Below are 19,179 nucleotides of genomic sequence, written 5' to 3' on the forward strand. Positions count from 1 at the left end.
TCAGGGATGGGGGAAACGGCAGGATACTTACCAGGAAGCAGCACAAGGGGTCCTTTTGGGGTGATGGAAACATTCTGTGTGGGCTGATAGGCATGTGGGTTACATGGATATGTCCAATTATCAAGACTTGTCAAGTTGTACGCTTAGATCTAACTCTTTCATCATATGTAAATTATTCCTCAAAAGGGAACAGAGAAGATTAAAGAGATTAAAGAGGAAGAAACTGGCTGGGCACAGTGGCTTGTGCCTGTAATTCCAGCACTTTGGAAGGCCAAGGAGGGTGGATCACCGAGGTCAGGAGTTTGAGACCTGCCTGGCCAACATGGTAAAACCCCATCTCTACTAAAAATACAAAAATTAGCCAGGCATGGTGGCAGGCGCCTGTAATGCCAGCTTCTTGGGAGGGTGAGGCAGGAGAATTGCTTGAACCTGGGAAGTAGAGATTGCAGTGAGCCGAGATCGCACCATTGCACTCTAGCCTGGGAGACAAGAGCAAAACTCCATCTCAGAAAAAAAAAAAAAAAAAAGAGAAAAAGAAACTAAAGAGAAAGATTAAAGACAAGAAAGAGTGATAGAGATTTGGTGATATCTTGTATTTGGGAGGTGGTAAGAGAGTGTTTCTAGTTTGAAGCCTGGTGGATGGGGTTACCATTCTCCATAATGAAGAATAATAACAAACCAAACAGTTTTGGGGAAAGAAAACAAGGGCTCTTTTGTTGAGTGTTGAATACCTATGGAATATCCTAGTGAAGATGTCCAAAAGGCAATTTGAATTATGAATTTGGTGTCCTGGAGACACTTGGTTAAAGATGTGATCATCATATTAATTGTGGCCATGAGAATACATGAGATTGCCTAAGGAGAAAAGTAGAATTGAGAAGGAAGGAGACCTAAGAGTGTCACCCTGAGCAAACTTACCATTGAATATCTGGGTAGAAGAGAAGGAAGGAAAGGAGGAGTGGAAAGAGGAGAATCAGAAGAGAGCAGTGTCCTGGAACCCAAGGGAGAAGAAAGCTCCAATAAGTTAGGGGTGGTCATCAGTTTCAGATGTTTGGGCTTAGCAATAGGGTAGTCTTTGGTGATCATACTGAGAATTATCAGTTATTAGAGAGGGAGCAGAAGCAAATTCTTGGGGCTGGGAATGAGTAGGTATTAAGAAGTTCAGACTGCTAAGTGTAGATTGCTTTTTCAAGGACCCATATTAAAGAGGTAGGGAGCTAAGTTTGCTTTAGTTTGGCTAGGGGCTGAAGGAAATATTTCTTACTAAGGACAATTGTCCTGGGGAAATGTTCCATAAGGCGTAGCAATAGTCCTTTGAAAACACTTGCTCTTCTGTCGTGATAAAGACAACACAGAAAGAGGAGCTCTCAGAACTGGAAAAGCCCAGCTAGCTCGCACCCATTCATGACAGGAAAGTTGGTGTATCTCATTGTGGATACTGAGTTTTTGAAATTCTTGTTACTGCTGCCAAAACACTCAACATTAAAAGATGAGGAAGTTGATTATGCTCAGCACAACCTACTCTTTACCTTTTAAAATCTTTAATGTCCATAGAAAATACCAAATACCAATAGTAAGTTTAAAAGGTTCTTATAAGGACTCTAGTAGCCTGCCGAGGACCCAAGTTATTTTTCTTAAGCTGAATTGATTGGGTTCAAAGAGGAAAACCTGATACAGAAGCTATCATTCCACCCCATTCCTCTCTCCTAATGCCAGCCTTTGAGGTGAGCTGGGTTTTGCACTATGTTATAATGCTGTCACATACCAATATGTATTTCTTCTCCAACTCTTAAATGATAGTAGGTCCAAGCCTGGTATGTGTACAGATGTAGTTAGATTCGAGGCTTGATTTTTTTAGTTTGGGTACCCTCTCCATAGAGGTTGTTTAGCAGTAACATGATTTAGTCATCCAAATGAAAATTAATTTAGCTTTGTGAAGGATGTTTTCTCTCTAGGTCATTTTTCCCCCCTCGTATTTCCCAGAATAGTGGTTCTCCGCCTGTCAACTGAGATTATTGGAATTTGCCTCTGATTTGGGGAAATGGTTAAGTAAACCTGTAGCTGCTTAATGCAAGATAATTAAATAGTGGGTTTCATTGATTGTTAATCTGATTCAAATTTGTCTTCATTTGTAGCTGATTCTGCAAACCTGATCAATATGTGCATCAATCATTATTTTCACCCTGTTCTTCTTACTATTAATAATATTACCACTTTATGAAACAGTTGAATCCTGTGCTTCAGCTTTTAAACAATGAAGAGAGTCCTCTTTTTCTTCAATCAAATGTTGTGTTCTCTCGCTTATATAAAATGTTAAAGTGGACTTGTAGATTTTGCAAGTAGATTTTTCCTTTTAAATGCCTTATTTAGTGCTATATCACAAATGATTTTTCTCAGGTTAAAGGGGCAATATTCTACAAGATTACTGAAGATTACATCGGCTATTCAGAAGAATGTATTAGCCGTTAAAAGCTATGAATTCTATGAAAAGAAGATAGGTGAAATAGCTTCCTTTTCTTTATATTTTAAACTATAGGTAATATATAAATTTTGTATAGTTACTTGAAGGTGATCCCATCTCAAACTCTTGTATAGTTTGTGATGATTTTTGCAAATTAAATGGAATCCCGTATAATTACTATGGAAGCCAATTCATTCATGGTAACTTTTCCCTAGAGGATTTAGAATATGCATGTCTAACTGAGTTCATACTGCCATATATATGTAAATAGCATCTAGATATTGACAAACAGTGATTAATAAAGAGGCTAAAGGAAACCAAAGGATGCTAACAAAATCTCAGAAAGAGAAATGATTTCTCCAAGTTCCACAGTGTAGAATCATGGGGACAACTAAGGTCTCTAGATTCCCATTCTAGGATTCTTTTTTTTTTTTTTTTCACCCAGGCTGGAGTGCAGTGGCGGGATCTTGGCTCATTTCAACCTCCGCCTTCCGGTTGTAAGCGATTCTCCTGCCTCAGCCTCCCGAGTAGCTGGGATTACAGGCGCCTGCCACTACGCCCAGCTAATTTTTGTATTTTTAGTAGAGACAGGGTTTCACCATGTTGGCCAGGGTGGTCTTGAACTCCTGACCTCATGATCTGCCCACCTCAGCCTACCAAAGTGCTGGGATTATAGGCATGAGCCACCATGCCCGGCCTTACTCTAGGATTCTTAATACATCATGTAACTTCAGACTTCCTGTGTTCTAGGAGACAGTTTTGGGAGCCATCTTTTTAGAGTCTATTTTTTTGTTTTCTGAGAGTATTGATAAATTTAAAAATCCTTCTTGAAGCAAGGAAATTTGTATCAGAATTAATTTCTGGAAAATACCTGGTTGTGTTCTGTGGGTGTGAGCTCAGGTCTGTGACCTCTGATCAAACAGTAAGGAAGGTAGTGTGGTAGTGTTTACTTCTAGAGAAAAAATATAAGCAGCGTTTTTGAGGGTCACAGGATGGGATGTTTAGGAGTGATGTTTTATATATATATATATATATATATATATATATATATATACACATACACATATACATACACATACACACACACACACAAAGGACTGTACCGTTATTTTTGTAGAGAAAGTCTCACTAATAATATGAAGGGTTCCAAAGTTAACCTCTCATCCCTGAACTTGTTAAATGAAACCAGGCATTGTGGAAAGAAAACTTGCTTCTGGGTCTTGCTTTCTCTTTGCAACAGTTGGGAAGGTAAAGAAAGAGAATCAATACAGAATCCAAAAACTTGATCTCTGGCTCCCACCCTTCTTAAATAATATCAGTGGTGCAAGATATCTTGTCGCACCTGTGCTCTGCCACCACTGGCTTTCTCTTTTCTTGTCTGTCCTTCGGTTCATGTTGGGCCAGTGTGTTTTATTTTCTGTCTTCAAAGGGAAATTGAAACTGTAGGAGAGGGGAAAGAATAAATACATTTAGATGTCTTCCTGACCTAGGTTGCAAAAGCCATATCTTGGTTTAAGAAAATGTGATGGAAGGATTCTAGAGAAATGCCTTCAGGAGAAGTTTCTGTTTTCAAACTTGGCAGAGAGGGGCTGGGGGGCGGGAAATTCAGAGCAGGCCTAAAGCAGCGTTGGTATTGGTTGTGCTTGTTTCATTCCTCCCCACCCACCCTTTTTTTTGTGCCCATAAGCACAGCAGAATCCTGCTTGTTAACTATTCTAGAGTCAGGTTGCTTTCTGTGTAGGATTTAGGAACATCAATAGACAGTGCATGATAAAAACAGTGGAATTTTATAGCATTGTTTTCTTATTCCTAGAGCTTGATTAATTTCTCTTGAACTTGAGAGATTCTTGAAAGATTCTCTGCTTCTACTTCTACTCACTACTTATACTTAGTGAGTTTCTAGGCCTGGGAGTTATGAGATTGAGTCTTCTAGATCTTTGTGTGGTTGTGGCATGGAAAATGATCTTGTATATTGTGTTGTGTTGTATTTCTAGAACTCTATGGCTTTGACGTGCTCATAGATGCTACTCTGAAGCCATGGTTGTTGGAAGTGAATCTCTCTCCTTCTTTGGCCTGGTAAGTCAGTTCCATCAACTAGAAAAGGACAAATCTTCAAGTAGTACTTAAAGCACTTTTTTTTTTTTTTTTGATCATTTCTTTTGGCACTAGAAGACTGTTTTTTTCCTAGTTATTAGATAGAGATAACCAGACGTTCTTAAATTAACTGGTTTATGGCATAATATCAAAGTGCATATGACAACCATGAATCTCTGTCTTCCTAGTCAATTTACAATTATATGATTCCTGTTTATTAGGTTTCTAAGGGATGATTCTTGCATTCAGTTTTATCCCTGTATTTTTTTAAACAGTAAGTCTTCTATTAAGGGTCAAGAAATACATAAGGTATTATATTTCCTTCATTACCAAAAGTTTTACAGGTTCAAATCCACATATACTATAAAGGTATAAACCTGGATCTAGGGCCATGTGGATAATATGTGGTCCTTTTACCCTGTCCCATGTTTAAAGTCATCCAAGTTTAAAGTCAAAAACTTCAAAACAACTTAAAATTTTTTTTTTTACTAACCTGTTGTTTACAAGAAGAAAATAAACGTATTTTTCAATACCAGGGAAGATTCTTATTATATTTGCAGCTACAGCCAGAATTTCTGTTCGCTGTACACTTCTCTAAACAGAGAACTCTAGAGATTTATGCCAAAGACCACCCAGCTGCTGCGTTTTTAAGGATGAGAGATATTGGCAAAATGCCAAGGAATCAAATAAAGACAGATTGACTACTTTTAGAGTGAGAGTTTGGCTTAACTTCCATAGTAAGGTGTAGAGCTAGATGTTACAGATGCTTCAGATGTTACGCAGCTTTCGTCAGGTCAGCCTTTTGCAGGTTGTCCAGTAAAGTATATTATACTATCCTTTAGAAGTTAGAAATCCCCAGAATGAGGCCCTGAGTAGCAGCCAGAGCAGTTTGGTTCGTGGAAGAACACCTCAGCACTGAAGCCACTGTGGCCATCACTGCCACAGGGAGGCCTCTTGCGTTTGGTCACTGTTGTTGTTATTTTCATGTGGGTTTCCCCCCATCTGGTGAGATTTTGGTATAACTTGTATTTTTTTTTTTTTTCCCCATATGCAAGCCTGCAAGCCTAAGAAGATTGTTTTAGAGCAGACAATAAAGACTTTAAAAAGTACCAATGTGGCTAGAGTTGCTTCTCTTGCATGTGAATGTGACTTGACTGTTGCAGCAGCAAAAAGTAATTTGAATGGTGGTGGGCACACTCATAAAAGAGCATACTGAAAATCTGAACCTCTGAAATCCACAGTTTTAACGAAGCAGTATTCTTGACTTGCGCAAAATTTGAATTGCACAAGACCTTCTGGTATAAAGAAAGTTGCGTGTTAGAGAATCAATGGATGGTGCTGCGTTTGCATTAGAGAGGACAAATTTAACACCAGGATTTCATTTCTCATATTTTTGCCCAGAATTTTTCCCCCACCCCAACCCATGGATTTTATGGGCTTTATATGTTGCTCTTCATTGACATTTGGAAACTTTGCTATATTGGGACCCATTAGAGGGCGGCTATTCTGTTAACCTTCACACTTATCAATTGCTCTTTTCTTTCTCTGTTCTGTTAGTGATGCACCTCTGGACCTAAAGATTAAAGCCAGTATGATTTCAGATATGTTCACTGTTGTAGGTGAGTAGTAGTATTTTCTGAACTGGACTCACATAAAAATTAACTAGAGCGTCCATTTTGTCAGACTCCGTAGGTTTTGGCAACTGGCAATTCCTAAGCCATGCTGAATGGTTTGTCTTAAAAAATTATATTTTCAGGGAAATGTTTTTATGTTTCTATGCCCTTTGGCTCCATCCTGTCCTGAGGCTGAACCACAACTAAGGCTGAGACTTGGGGCACAGGAATTAGGAGCTGAGGAAGAGAATTAGCAAAGATCTGGAGAAGGTGTATTTCTCTCCAAGCTGGGAAAGTAAAACCCACTGAAGAAGCCTTGTTACAAAGGAGACTGGCTATATTTCTGCTAGACAGTCTCTACTGGTCTCTATGTGATCCCTTCTGTAGTAGTTATAACCAAAGCAGCCCAAAGAAGAAATCTCATTTTAAGTAGATAAGCCAAAACTTTGAAGTGGAGATGGGCAGTCAGGTGGGTATTTTGTGGGCTTGTTGGTTTTTTTTTAGGTACTATAAAAAGAAAATAAAATAAATTTGAGATAAACTAGTACCTGATGTACCCACAAATGCTATAAAACTTAGCTACTCTATTTTCCCTGGATGAGAATCTGCTTCTTTTTAGGAAGTAAGTGAAATTAGCTGAAGTCCAATTTCCAAAGCCATAGATAATCTACAAAGCCCATTTTGAAAGTTGCCAATAGACCACCTTCTGCAGTTCCAGAAGTAGATCATGTAACAGGACAAGGCTGTTCACTTGCTTTCATAAAAATAACTTTATTTTCCAGTCATCATCCAGGTAGCCACTTTAAAGTAACTTGCTTTTATTAACAACTGTGTGTTTCAAAATGGTGATTTGCAGTTATTCTTAGGTTCATCAAAAATCTGCATCTCTTTCTCACTCAGAATCACATTTCAGCTACCCAACCAGCAAGGTTCATTCATCTGCATATCTCCCTTTTCTTGTCTCTAGTTATGGTGGTTCAGAGTTGAAGCAGAGTGCATGTGGGAGAATTGTGCATTATCCTCCTGAGGATAGATCTCTGATATTTATGACAGTGAAACTGAGTTTGTATATCTAAAGAAAAGGTGCAGCCAGACCTGCTAATTTCTTAGAAAATGGCAGGTTTTAATGTTGCCCATTCCCCATTCAGGATTTGTGTGCCAAGATCCTGCCCAGCGGGCATCAACCCGGCCAATTTATCCCACCTTTGAGTCTTCCAGGCGAAACCCTTTCCAGAAACCTCAGGTAAGCCAATTCTGCAGCAGGGAGCCTGAAGGAGGCTTACTGGGAAGTGGCAGCTGATGTAACTGAGGGAACGGAAGCACTGTGGGTATGAGGTCACTTAGAGCAGGAGAATTTGGGGATCACTCTAGACAGGAGGCAGTTATATTCATCTGTGACTAATAGCGTATGCTTTCAACATTTTCCAACAAACTTACTCCCTGTTTTTTGTTTTGTCTTTTCTCTTGGCTTCTTTTTTCATTATCTCCCTTTCTGTTTTTAAAAATCACCCTTTCTTCCACCTCAGATTGATATGCTCAGAAACAAGGCACAGAGAAGGAGCCTATTAATTCTTAGTCATTACTGCGTTCTTTCTGGTCTTCGGACTAGCTTTGTAAAGAAGATGCTTTCTTGAAATAGTATCTTCTCTACAAGTAATTCTCCTCAAAGGACCCTCCATGATCATGAGTTATTGATTGAGGATAAGTGAGGTAAAAGCCCAAAGAAACTTATACTTGTCTAAAATATCATTAATCAAGCATTGCTTCATTCTTTGTGTACTCTGCATTTTTGTTCCAGTTAAACCAATCAGCTAATCCTTTCATTTACTCATTCCATCATCTCGTCAGTCCCTGCCTGTTTTGACCCTGCTAATTTCCCACTTTTGTTTCTTGGCCTTTAACATTTCTTCTTATTTAAAAAAAAATCCACTTTGCTCTTCTATTCCCCTCTGGTTTGATTGCTTTGCCTGCTCAGACATTTTGGAAGTCTTTTCTTATTAAATCCATCATGACCTTTACTTTTCATTTTAACATTTATTTACCTCTTCTATACTACATGGTTTTGCATTCATTGATTTGTTGCTTTTAAATTGTTCTGTACTCTCCTGCCAGATTGTAGACTCTTTGAAGGCATAAGCAGCTTTTTCTTCCTACTCCCCATTTTCTCTTTCTTTTTCTTCTCCTCTCCTTTTATCTCTGCCCCAAATCCACCTTAACCCTTTACTCCTCACTTTTTTCCTCCCTTCTTCCACTCCCATTCCTCCTCTTGTTCCTTTTGCTAGCTAGTCTCATTTGGAGTAGTGCTATTTTCTGTTTGCCAAACTCATATGCTATTATTTATTCAGATAATTTTTTATTAGAACAGGGTTTTCAAACTCAAGTGCCTAGAGGGCCTGCAGGCAGGTAATATAAATGAGTAAATAGAGGCAGGTGTAAAACAGCTAAGAGTGATATGACTGAGGTAAACTGGAGCGGGCATACCTCATCTGAAAGGTGTGGCTGTTTTACTGATGTGCTCTAGCTAATTACTCTCATGCATAAGTGTGGGCCAGGTGTTATGAGATCTTCCTATTGTCAAGAGAAATCAGAAATGTTACTTTTAAATATTGGCAGCCACTTCATTAGAAACAATACTTTGCAGGCCAAGCATAACATGTCTTTGAGCTAGATTCAGTCTTTGCCTATCTATGACCCCATGCTGTAGAATTATTCCCTAATTAATGTTGGGATGTGGAACAGAGTGTACTGTATTTTAAAGGCTATTATCTTGGATTAGATATAAAATCACTTACCAGGGTTGTACTTGATCAGTGCATCATCACAGATCAAAAGGTTTTCTTTAATTTTTAATAAGGAAAAGTAGAGGATTAACCTAGGTATACTAGGAAAACTTAATTTAGGCAGTCACATTCCTTTGCAAATTGTTTCCTGCAGTATCTGTGGCAGGAACCACAGGATTATGTGTAAAGGATCATGAACATTTCTGTGCAGCTTTAACATAGTTTCTGCCAGGTTTCACTTCTAGAAGTAGTGTATTGCCAATCTTGGATGAATTGATCCCTTTTCTTAGTTTGCCTTTCAGCTTTATTGGCAACTCTTTGCAAACTCAAGAAAATCTATTCAATGTTTATTTTGCCAATTGGTAGGTAATGGCATGATTTCATCCATAAGCAGCCTACAGGACACTTATATAAAGCCTAAAGGAACTGTAGATTAGTTATGTGTACTGTGTGAAACCAGTTTGTCAGGTGGACTAGTTGACTTCAGGATCTTCAGTATCTGGCAGTAGGATTGTGCCCTCAGTGGTTAGAAGTTGAAGCTGGAATATATATGGCATAGGAGAAAGCAGTGTGAAAGATAATAAATGTTCTAACCTTCCAACTACAAAGTGTAGGGCTCTTGCTTTTAGTTTCTGCTTGGAGATTATTTTTTCCTTTTTTATATCATAGATCTATGAGATGGAAAATGTAGGCATATTAGGAGAAGATAAGGGTTTATTCCATTTTTCTGTGTTTTATAGCGTCCAGTATCTGCACAGTTTCAGTCATCAAAGGCCAAGCAGGTAAGTTCTAGATCTTTTGGAAACTTCATTCAAATTTTATTTTCATTCTCCAAATGGAAAGTTTTTTAGCGTTAGTTTTTCATGGTACATATTTTTATGTACCTATTTTTTTGCGCAGTTTATTAACAAAATAAATGAAAATAAATGCATAGAAGTCTTTTTGGTTATAGAATATAAGAGTAGAGGATACAGGAACTTAGGGATCCTCTTTTCCTGATAGTGATTATACCGAGATGGAGGCTGTTGAATTTAAATGATGAACAGGTGCTTAAAGGCATATCTATCACTTTGACCAAAATATTCCAGGAAGGAAAATTTCCAGTTCACAAATGAACTTCATTTTTTTTTTTCCAGACATTTTACGAAACATACTGTTGTCTATAGCTTAATACTGGAAATGTTTTCACATTGGGTGTTGGGTTGTATTTGCGTTCCTTAACAGGTGACATTTCAAATATGTAGTGATTTGCGGTTTATAAATCTTAGAAGCTCTGCCACAATAGTGTCTCAGATGCTACCTTTGAAATACAAACATCTTTCTTTCTGAATAATCAGCATTTGCTTTCTTTCTGTTTTTGTTAGCAGTGTTTGAGATTAACCATTGCTTTCTTCTGCACAGATTTTAAAAATTGTTTTTGAAGTAATAGGCTAGCAGTGGGGGTCCTGTGCCTGCTATTTGATGTTTTAGTATGAGGGATATAGATATTCTCATATATAAATATGTCACTGCAACTATTGTTTAGCAAAAAGCTCCAATATATTTATTTTGGCATTTGTACTCTCTGATGCAATTTCTGGTAAGCTTGAATGCTTGACTTGTAACTTTCTTAGCTACTGTTTCTGATAAAGTGATTTATATGGTTTATGTGAATCCACGAAATGAAAAATAACTTACTGGATGCCTTGTCTAATATTCAGTAACTGATTAATGTTGTTCTGTAGTATGAGTTTTGGTGCTTAGTTGGTAGAATTCGAAACTTTATAATATGTAGTATTTTATATTTAGTAAATACCTAAGTATGCTAGCTGCTCCCATGGCAAAAAACAACAAAATAAGGCTGTTGACTCCAAAGAGCTTATATTCTAAATATACCTGGAACTAATGTACTGAAAGGAGTACGTTAGGAAAGGAGTACTCTTTCATAGCCTGTGGCATTTGGCTCTAAAGAAGTGTTTTTGATATGTAATTCTAATTTATTTTTACTTGTTTATGTGAGACAGGGTGTCACTCCATCACCCAGGCTGGAGTGCAGTGACGCGGTCACAGCTCACTACAGCCTGGACTTCCTGGGCTCAGGTGATCCTCCCACCTCAGCCTCCTGAGTAGCTAGGACTATAGGTGCACACCACCACACCTGGCTAATTTTTTGTATTTTTGATAGAGATGAGGGTTTCGAGGGTTCCAAGTTAGTCTGGAACTCCTGAGCTCAAGCGATCTGCCCGCCTCAGCCCTCCCAAAGTGCTGGGATTGCAGACGTGAGCCACCATGCCCAGCTTTTGATATGTAATTCTAATCTTAATTTCTCATTATCAATTTTAATTCCATTACATCTAGTTGCATTGCTTGAATTCCCATAGGTTGTAATAGGCTTGTTGGAGAGCAAGACCTCTCTTTAATAGTGATGTATTTGAACACTTGCTTACACGACATCAAGCCTTTCTGGCTTTAATCAGCCAGCTTTATACAAGTTGAATTCTTTGACTTTTATTGTTCTTTGCAATGTTCTATTTTGTCATTGTCTTTCTGTTAACGAAGCACTCTTAACTTCACAGGTATTTTCATGGGAGTTAAGTAAAAAAAAAAGTCTCTGTTCTGACTTTTTTGACTCTGTTTTTGACTGTATCAAGCTTTCTTTTTCTGTTGCTGTCAGATTGTGAATTCTCTTAGTTTTTGCCCTTTTTCTGCCTTTTCCTTTTTAAACCATTATCTCTATATTTCTCCTTTCTCTTTAATGTCCATGGTTCAAATTTTCCACTCACCAGAAATTGTATTGCATGGTACTGTGGAAAGAATATGGACTTTTACAGTCAGATAGACCTGGATTCAAATTTTAGCTCTGCCAAAAACTAGCAATTAGACCTTTGGGCAAGTTCTCTTACCTCTCCGAGGCTCAATTCCCACATCTGTTATGTGGGGATAATAATATATACATGAAGTTCTGGTGAGAAAGAAATGATAAAATAGAGGTAAAATATTCAGGATAAGTGCTAGACATGTAGTTTTTACTAAGAAGATTTACTCCCCTTCACACTTTTGAGTCTTGATTTTCCCATTGTCACGATCTCTTGTTATTTTGATATTCACCTGTTTGTAGTCATGTTTTTCACATTTGCCATCCTCCACAAATGCTCTTTTGTTTGATTCACTGCTATTTATCTTACAGTTACACTGTTTTCAGTTTTTGTTGATGTGTTATATTCTGGCACTAACCCCCAACTGGAAATATAATTTAGAATAAAAATTGTATGAAATTTTCTCAAATGCTTCTCTAAAATCCAAAGACATTTAATATATTGCTATAGTTCCCCTTTTAAAAATCTTGTCCTAAAAATCAAACTTTTAAAGCATGTTTTAAAGTAAAGCATTCTCCATACTATTCTTCATAAGCCCATAATCCTCTAAATTATTAGGGATTTTTTGCTTTTAATATTTGTTCCATTATTTTACTAGGGATTCAAGTTAGATTTACCAGGCAGCAACCACCAGGAGCAAATTTCTTACATTTTTGAAAATTAGTACCTCATTTGGTTTTTTTCTAATCTGGTGCCTCCTCAGTTCTTCACAATTTTTCAGACATAATTATAAGTGGTTTTGGTAAGTTTTGTTTGTTTGTTTTTAAAGCCGATTTCCTTAATAACACAATGCATGTCTCTCAGATCTGCTGGCTTACATTTATTCCAAATTTCTAGATGTTGCATATCTCTTTTTATTTTATTTTTTACTGTTACACAAGCCTACTTACTTTCTCCCCTCCATCCGCCAGTTTCGAAGTATACCCTGATTATCAATATGTTTAAACCTTCTCTCAGAAACCATTTTTTTTTGGTCCATTTCCACTCAGATTTATTGATAATGTGGTCTTTTCCATTTGTTTTCTTTCATTTGATAGCATTCATTTTGCTTTTAAATTTGATTTTACATTTTGTTTTTTAGATGGTAAAATGTATCACATATAAATTGAGCTATTTCTAGTTCCTTTGCTTTTAATGAAGAATTCCAAACTTTGTAAAACTGCATTGGGAGATTTTTATTCTTTGCATGTGTTCTCTGTCAAGCAAATTTTATTTTTGCCCCTCAATTATGATATATTCTTAGGATATCTTGCCATTTTTCCCCATTCCACATTTTGTTAAGTTCTTCTCATCACTGGTACTTGCCAGCTTTTTTTAGGCTGAGTGTCATTTTCTGATTCAACATCTGTTTCTTACTTCTTTGATTGAGTGGAGACTGGTGGTTCCTTGTCTCAGTAATTTCACATTTTCAGCCAGTTGTTCCTTAGCAATGACGGTTAGATATGTAAGATTTCTTCTCTGGGAAGATTTCTGAATCGTAAGTTGTAGTATTGATAAATTTATCTTTGGTGCATGTTGCATGGCAGAATTCTTAACTTGACAGTAATTTGACAGTTTATAATTTATCTGAGCACTGGATATCTAAATCATGTATCTTTTAGCCAGAGGCAATGGTTCTCCTCTCTAAGTTCAGAGGACCCTTATTTCCTTAGTATATTCAGTCAACTCATGGAAATGTGTGGATTTATTATATCTACCACTCAGAGAATGTAGTTGATATGCCCAAAGGCAAAACTGCAGAAAGACTTGCATTTGGACTGTTTTGCCTTGTTTTTGATAGTCTTGATGGCCTTTCATATCAGTCTGATTCCTTTTTTTTTTTTTTTTTACCTTTGCTTTGTTTTTAATCTCCAAGTATGTCTCCTCAACACTCATAAGCGTTTATTTTCTTTTTTTCTGTCCTCCTTATCCTTTCTTCTTCTCTTCTCTCTTTCTCTGCCTTTTCTTTTATCTGTGTCTGTAATTCAGGTCACAGAATTATACACCTTTCTCAGAGTGCTTAAATACCCCAACTAGAAGCACAGACCTGAATTCCTACGTGCCTCTACCCGACCCCAAACAGTTCACAAATATGTACGCAGTAGCTAGACCTGGAATTGTAGGCTGTAACAAAGGAGTGGTTGTGAATGTATATGGGAGACAGCTCTTTGAAAGTGATTGGCAGAGAAGTTTTAAGAGTTTTGGGGTGCTAATTCATTGGTTAGAGAAACCACATTAGGTTAGTAGGAGAAGGTTGCCACATCATTATCTCAATTTCTAGAAGCCAGGAATATTAAAAAACCATTAAAAACAATATCCAGGAATTGGAGGTTCTCATTAGGTGTTATTCAATAGTGATTCGAACCCTGTTCTTTTAAATACAGCCAGGCATTTCTTAATCTGTTTAATAGTTAATAACTTTTTCTTTAAATACTTTTAATTAAACTTTGATATAGCTTTCAGTTTATTAACCGTCTAAGTAACATTCTTTCTGTTCTTAAATGCTTAATAAAAATACCTATTTTTATCATATCATTTACATGAATGCTTATTTCTTACACTCTCTTTACGTAATTTGAGATTTGAGGCCCTTAGATAGTGTCATGTAAGAAAGCTACTTAACTTTAGAGGACAACTGCCAGTGGCTTTATTGTTTTGTTTTTTTTTTTGTTTGTTTGTTTTTTGAGACAGAGTTTTGCTTTTGTCACCCAGGCTGGAGTGCAATGGGGCAGTCTTGGCTCACTGCAACCTCCGCCTCCAGGGTCCAAGCGATTCTCTTGCCTCAGCCTCTTACGTAGTTGAGACCACAGGCATGTGCCACCACGCCCAGCTAATTTTGTATTTTGAGTAGAGACGAGGTTTCACCATGTTGGCCATGATTGGTCTCGAACTCCTGAACTCAGGTGATCCACCCGTCTTGGCCTCCCAAAGTGCTGGGATTACAGGTGTGAGCCACAGCACTAGGCTTTGCCAGTGGCTTTATGATCAGAGAGGCTGTCATGCGTGAACTAGATAAGTATTTTTTGGCAAACAATAAATCTCGTGTGTGGTCACGAGAAAAGTCCTTAAACTATCCATTTAATATTTTTGGCTTTTCCAAATTGTACATTAAATAAGCATTCACACTTTTCAAAGATTTATAAACAGTGGTTATATTATTTATATTTGTTTCCTTCCTAAATCTTTCAACTTTCCCTTATAAACCCTCTCATTTTAACATCTACTGTTTAATGTATTCCCAGAGATTGAGTAAGTAAAAATATTTCCCGAAATCCTTCTGCAAAGTTTACTTCTAGCCGTGATTGATGTCAGCACTTTCACTTATTTGTTTGTTCAACCAATATTTCTTGATTGACTTCATGCCAAGTACAGTATATTGTTCTGGATGTTGAAGATACCACAGTAAAAGCCCCTGCACTTCACATGTTGCTTACATCTGTTGATTTCATGGTTTTCTTGATATAGGTATCCATCATGTAGTTGCTGATCAGAAAAGTTAGCTTTTATAACTCCCATGGTAGCTTTGGAGATTGGTTAGTTGGTCTCTCTTGTGTCCAAAGATAAAACCATCCATGGTTGGTTATTCGTGTACATGAATATATTAGTCTGCTCAGGCTGCCATAACAAAATACCATAGACTGGGTGGCTTAAACAACAGAAATTTATTTCTCACAGTCTGAAGGCTGAGAAATCCAAGATCAAGGTGGGGCAAGGTAGGCTTCATTCTAAGGCTTTTTTCTATTAGCTTGTAGGTCTCTATTTTGTTGTATGCTCACATGGCCTCTTCTTTGTACATACACTGGCTGGAGTTGCCCAGGCTGGAGTGCAGTGGCGTGATTTCAGCTGACTGCACGCTCCGCCTTCTGGGTTCACACCATTCTCCTGCCTCAGCCTCCCGAGTAGCTGGGACTACAGCCACCTGCCACCATGCCCAGCTAATTTTTTGTATTTTTAGTGGAGGCGGGGTTTCACCATGTTAGCTAGGGTGGTCTTGATCTCCTGACCTCGTGATCCGCCCACCTTGGCCTCCCAAATTACTGGGATTACAGGCATGAGCCACCGCGCCTGGCCACCATCTCATAAGGACACTAATCCCATTACACCAGGGCCCCACTCTCACGACTTCATCTGACTTTAATTACCTTCCAAAAGCCCCGTCTCCAAATGCTATCACATTGGAGGTTAGGACTTCAACATGAGAATTTTTGAGAGAAACCAACATTCAGTCCATAACAACGGGTGTTGCTAAAAAGGCCAAAAGTTAGTTACCAAAATGCCTTTGAATAGATATTCTACAAATAGAGAAAGACAAATAATACCTGGTGACAATGGGGCTGCCGCTCTCTGGTTGAAGTTACTTCTAAGAATCAGGAGGACAATTTGCACCCATAGTGGGCGAATTCTTTCTTACTCTTTCTACTTGGCAGATTTGTCTTATTTTTGTCTGTCACGTCATCTATTTCAATAATAGTGTATTATCATGCTTTTATGCTGACTTCCTTTTTTACCTTCCTATTTCTCCACTCGCATAAAATCAAAATCACTTAAAACTTGTGTTTTCAGATGACCTCCCTCATCATCATGTAGAAGCTAAAATAGCTGAGATCCTCTTCTGGGATCAGTGATGAACAGGGCCCATTTGGCTGCCTTCTTGGAGTACCCAGGGTAGTCACCCTTATTCCAGACCTCTTGAAGTCCAGCAACCACAGTGATAGCCTTTTGGCCACAGCTCTTTTCTGTGTCACTGATGACTCTCATCTCAATATTTCCCCCACAAATTGTAAAACATTTCACAGCCCAACTTTTTCATTTTAGATATAATAGATTGTTCCTTGGTTTTGTGTCTTATGTCTCAGTTTTCTTAATTCTTCATCTCCTGTGCTGAAAAGAGTATACTCACTGAAATAAATCACATTTATTTTTCTATTGAGATTTTTATTTTATTTATTTATTTATTTATTTATTTATTTTATTTATTTTTCTATTGGGATTTTATTGAGTATTGAGAAACTTCCATATCCTTGAAGTATTGGATGTACTCTAAAACCAAGGTTTGGGTTAAATACTAGCTTAGAAAGTCACGTAGACCTTATTCTTTCTTTCTTCTCTTTACTCTCTCAACCCATAGTGTTCTTTTACTATTCTGTTTTCTCCTCTTGCCTTTGAGTTTATTAGCTTTCATCTGTTTTCCGGGGTTCCAGGCTGAGATTAATTACAGGAAGTGGTCTGTGAATTTGAGCTTATATATCTTAGGAAAGATAATGAGGTTGAGGGAATGAACAGGATAATGAGGAATAATAAAAGCTTAAAAAATTGTTTTTACTATTTTCATTTTCTTCTCCTTAGCGTTCCCGTCCACTCTCTGCCAGTGATGCGGAAATGAAAAACCTCGTGGGCTCAGCCCGGGAGAAAGGGCCAGGGAAGTTGGGTGGTTCTGTGCTTGGTCTGTCAATGGAGGAGGTAAAGATAAGTTCATTTTAGGCTTTTGTGGGGTAACACAGGTTTTAGCAAAAAGTAGTGAGTGATTCATAATATTCATGACAAACTCATATCTTACATTGAAAAGAGAAAGATTCAAGATGGGAGAAATGTTTTCTTAGGGAAGAACATTTTAAATGGAATTAATTTCTCCCTTCATGCTGCTTTCACATTCTTGAGTCATAAGTATCTTCCTTTGTCCTATAGCCACATGGACTCCAGTTGTCAAAATAGGTACTCATTTTATCTTATTTTTCATCTAGATCAAAGTTTTACGGAGGGTGAAGGAGGAGAATGATCGGAGAGGTGGATTTATTCGCATATTTCCTACGTCTGAGACATGGGAAATATATGGGTGAGGTGACTACCTTTTTTTTTTTTATTCTTTACCTGAGGTCTATAGAATTAGATTAATTGTGATACACTGTCATCATTGCTCCCCCCAATGATGCTTTTCTTATTTTGTTTATTTATAATATTATTAATATTACCCAACCCAAGAACTAGATTATTGACAGTAATTTAATATACCTGTGTATTATTTCTCCCTTTTACTTCCCTGCCTCCCTCCTAAGTAGCTTCCTATCCCAGGGTCCGACACTGTCTTAAACTTTGTGTTTATCATTACTTTGATTTGAAAAAAAAATTGTTTTATCTGTATGTATGTCTAAGCAATATACTGTTTTATTGAGATCTAGTTTACATGCAGTAAAATGCATCTATTTTAAATGTACAATTTGAAGATGATTTTTGGCAACAGTAGGCACCAGTTTAACCACTGCTACCACCAAAATGAAGATATAAAATATTTCCATCACCCTCATAGCCCTCTTTATCCCCTTTTATATTCAATCCTCCACATGACCCCAGGCTTCAGACATTATGATCTGCCTTCTGTCATTACGGTTTTTCCACAGTTCCACATAAATGGAATCATACAGTATGTACTCTTTTGTATCTGGACTCTTTTGTTCAGCATAGTGTTTTTCATATTCATATGTGTTGGTTTATGAAGAATAGTTCATTCTTTATTATTATTATATACTATTTCATTGTTTGAATATACCAGAATTAGTTGAATATACCAGAATATACCACTCATCTATTGTAGAACGTTTGGGTTGTGTTCAGTTATGGTCTCTTTTGAAGAAAGCTGCTGTGACCATTCATGTACAATTCCCAGCACCTTTAAAATGTCTTTTTGTCATTTTCAGGCTTGCATTTTTCTGATGAGAAGCATACAGCAATTATTGTCTTTGTTCTTCTATGCATAATGTCTTTTTTTCTCAGTTTGCTTTTAGAATTATCTCTTTGTAACTGATTTCCTCTTTTCTTTTCTTTCTTTTTTCTTTTCTTTCTTTTTTTTTTTTTTTTTTTTGGAGACAGGGTCTCACTTTGTTGCCCAGACTGGAATGCAGTGGCACAATCTTGGCTTACTGCAACCTCGGCTTTCTGGGCTTCACTTCAAGCTATCCTGCCACCTCAGCCTGCCAGGTAGCTGGGACTACAGGTGCATGCCAATGTGCATGACTCATTTTTGTATTTTTTATAGAGATGGGGGTCTCCCCTTGTTGCCCAAGCTGGTCTTGAACTCCTGAGCTCAAGTGATCCATCTGCCTTGGCCTCCCAAAGTGCTGAGTTTATAGGTGCGAGACACTGTGCTTGGCCACAACTGATTTTCAGCAGTTTGATTATGATGTGCCTTGGTGTCATTTTCTTCATGTTTCTTGTGCTTGGGATTCATTGAGCTTCTTCATCTATGGGTTTATAGTTTTATTCAAATTTGGAAAACTTTTGGCCTTTATTTTTTCAAATATTTTTTTCTAATGTTCTCCTTTCCTGTCTTCTTTTGAGACTCTGGTTACATGTTGACTTAGTTTATATTTTACCACAAATCTGGCTGTGCTCATGTTTTTTCA

General features: G+C 37.5%; 1 protein-coding gene across 50 annotated transcripts in view; it reads left to right on the top strand.

Annotated features, from left to right (window-relative positions):
* The window catches only part of TTLL5 (tubulin tyrosine ligase like 5), a 290,959-nt gene that overhangs the window by 64,673 nt on the left and 207,107 nt on the right, over positions 1–19,179 (top strand). For 28 of the 50 annotated variants that reach the window (XR_003731645.2, XR_013396464.1, XM_015144156.3 and 25 more), the window contains exons 13-18: positions 4,456–4,537; positions 6,113–6,174; positions 7,317–7,411; positions 9,689–9,730; positions 17,129–17,242; positions 17,524–17,615. Coding sequence is in view for 48 of the 50 variants with exons in the window: in XM_015144156.3 (XP_014999642.1) it covers positions 4,456–4,537; positions 6,113–6,174; positions 7,317–7,411; positions 9,689–9,730; positions 17,129–17,242; positions 17,524–17,615 (487 nt within the window). In the remaining 2 variants the exon portion in view is untranslated. The remainder of the gene's footprint in view (positions 1–4,455; positions 4,538–6,112; positions 6,175–7,316; positions 7,412–9,688; positions 9,731–17,128; positions 17,243–17,523; positions 17,616–19,179) is intronic. The other 22 variants (XM_077941495.1, XM_077941497.1, XM_077941518.1 and 19 more) reach the window with 1 other exon arrangement.

This window comes from Macaca mulatta, chromosome 7 (assembly GCF_049350105.2).
Source record: "Macaca mulatta isolate MMU2019108-1 chromosome 7, T2T-MMU8v2.0, whole genome shotgun sequence".
NCBI lineage: Eukaryota > Metazoa > Chordata > Mammalia > Primates > Cercopithecidae > Macaca > Macaca mulatta.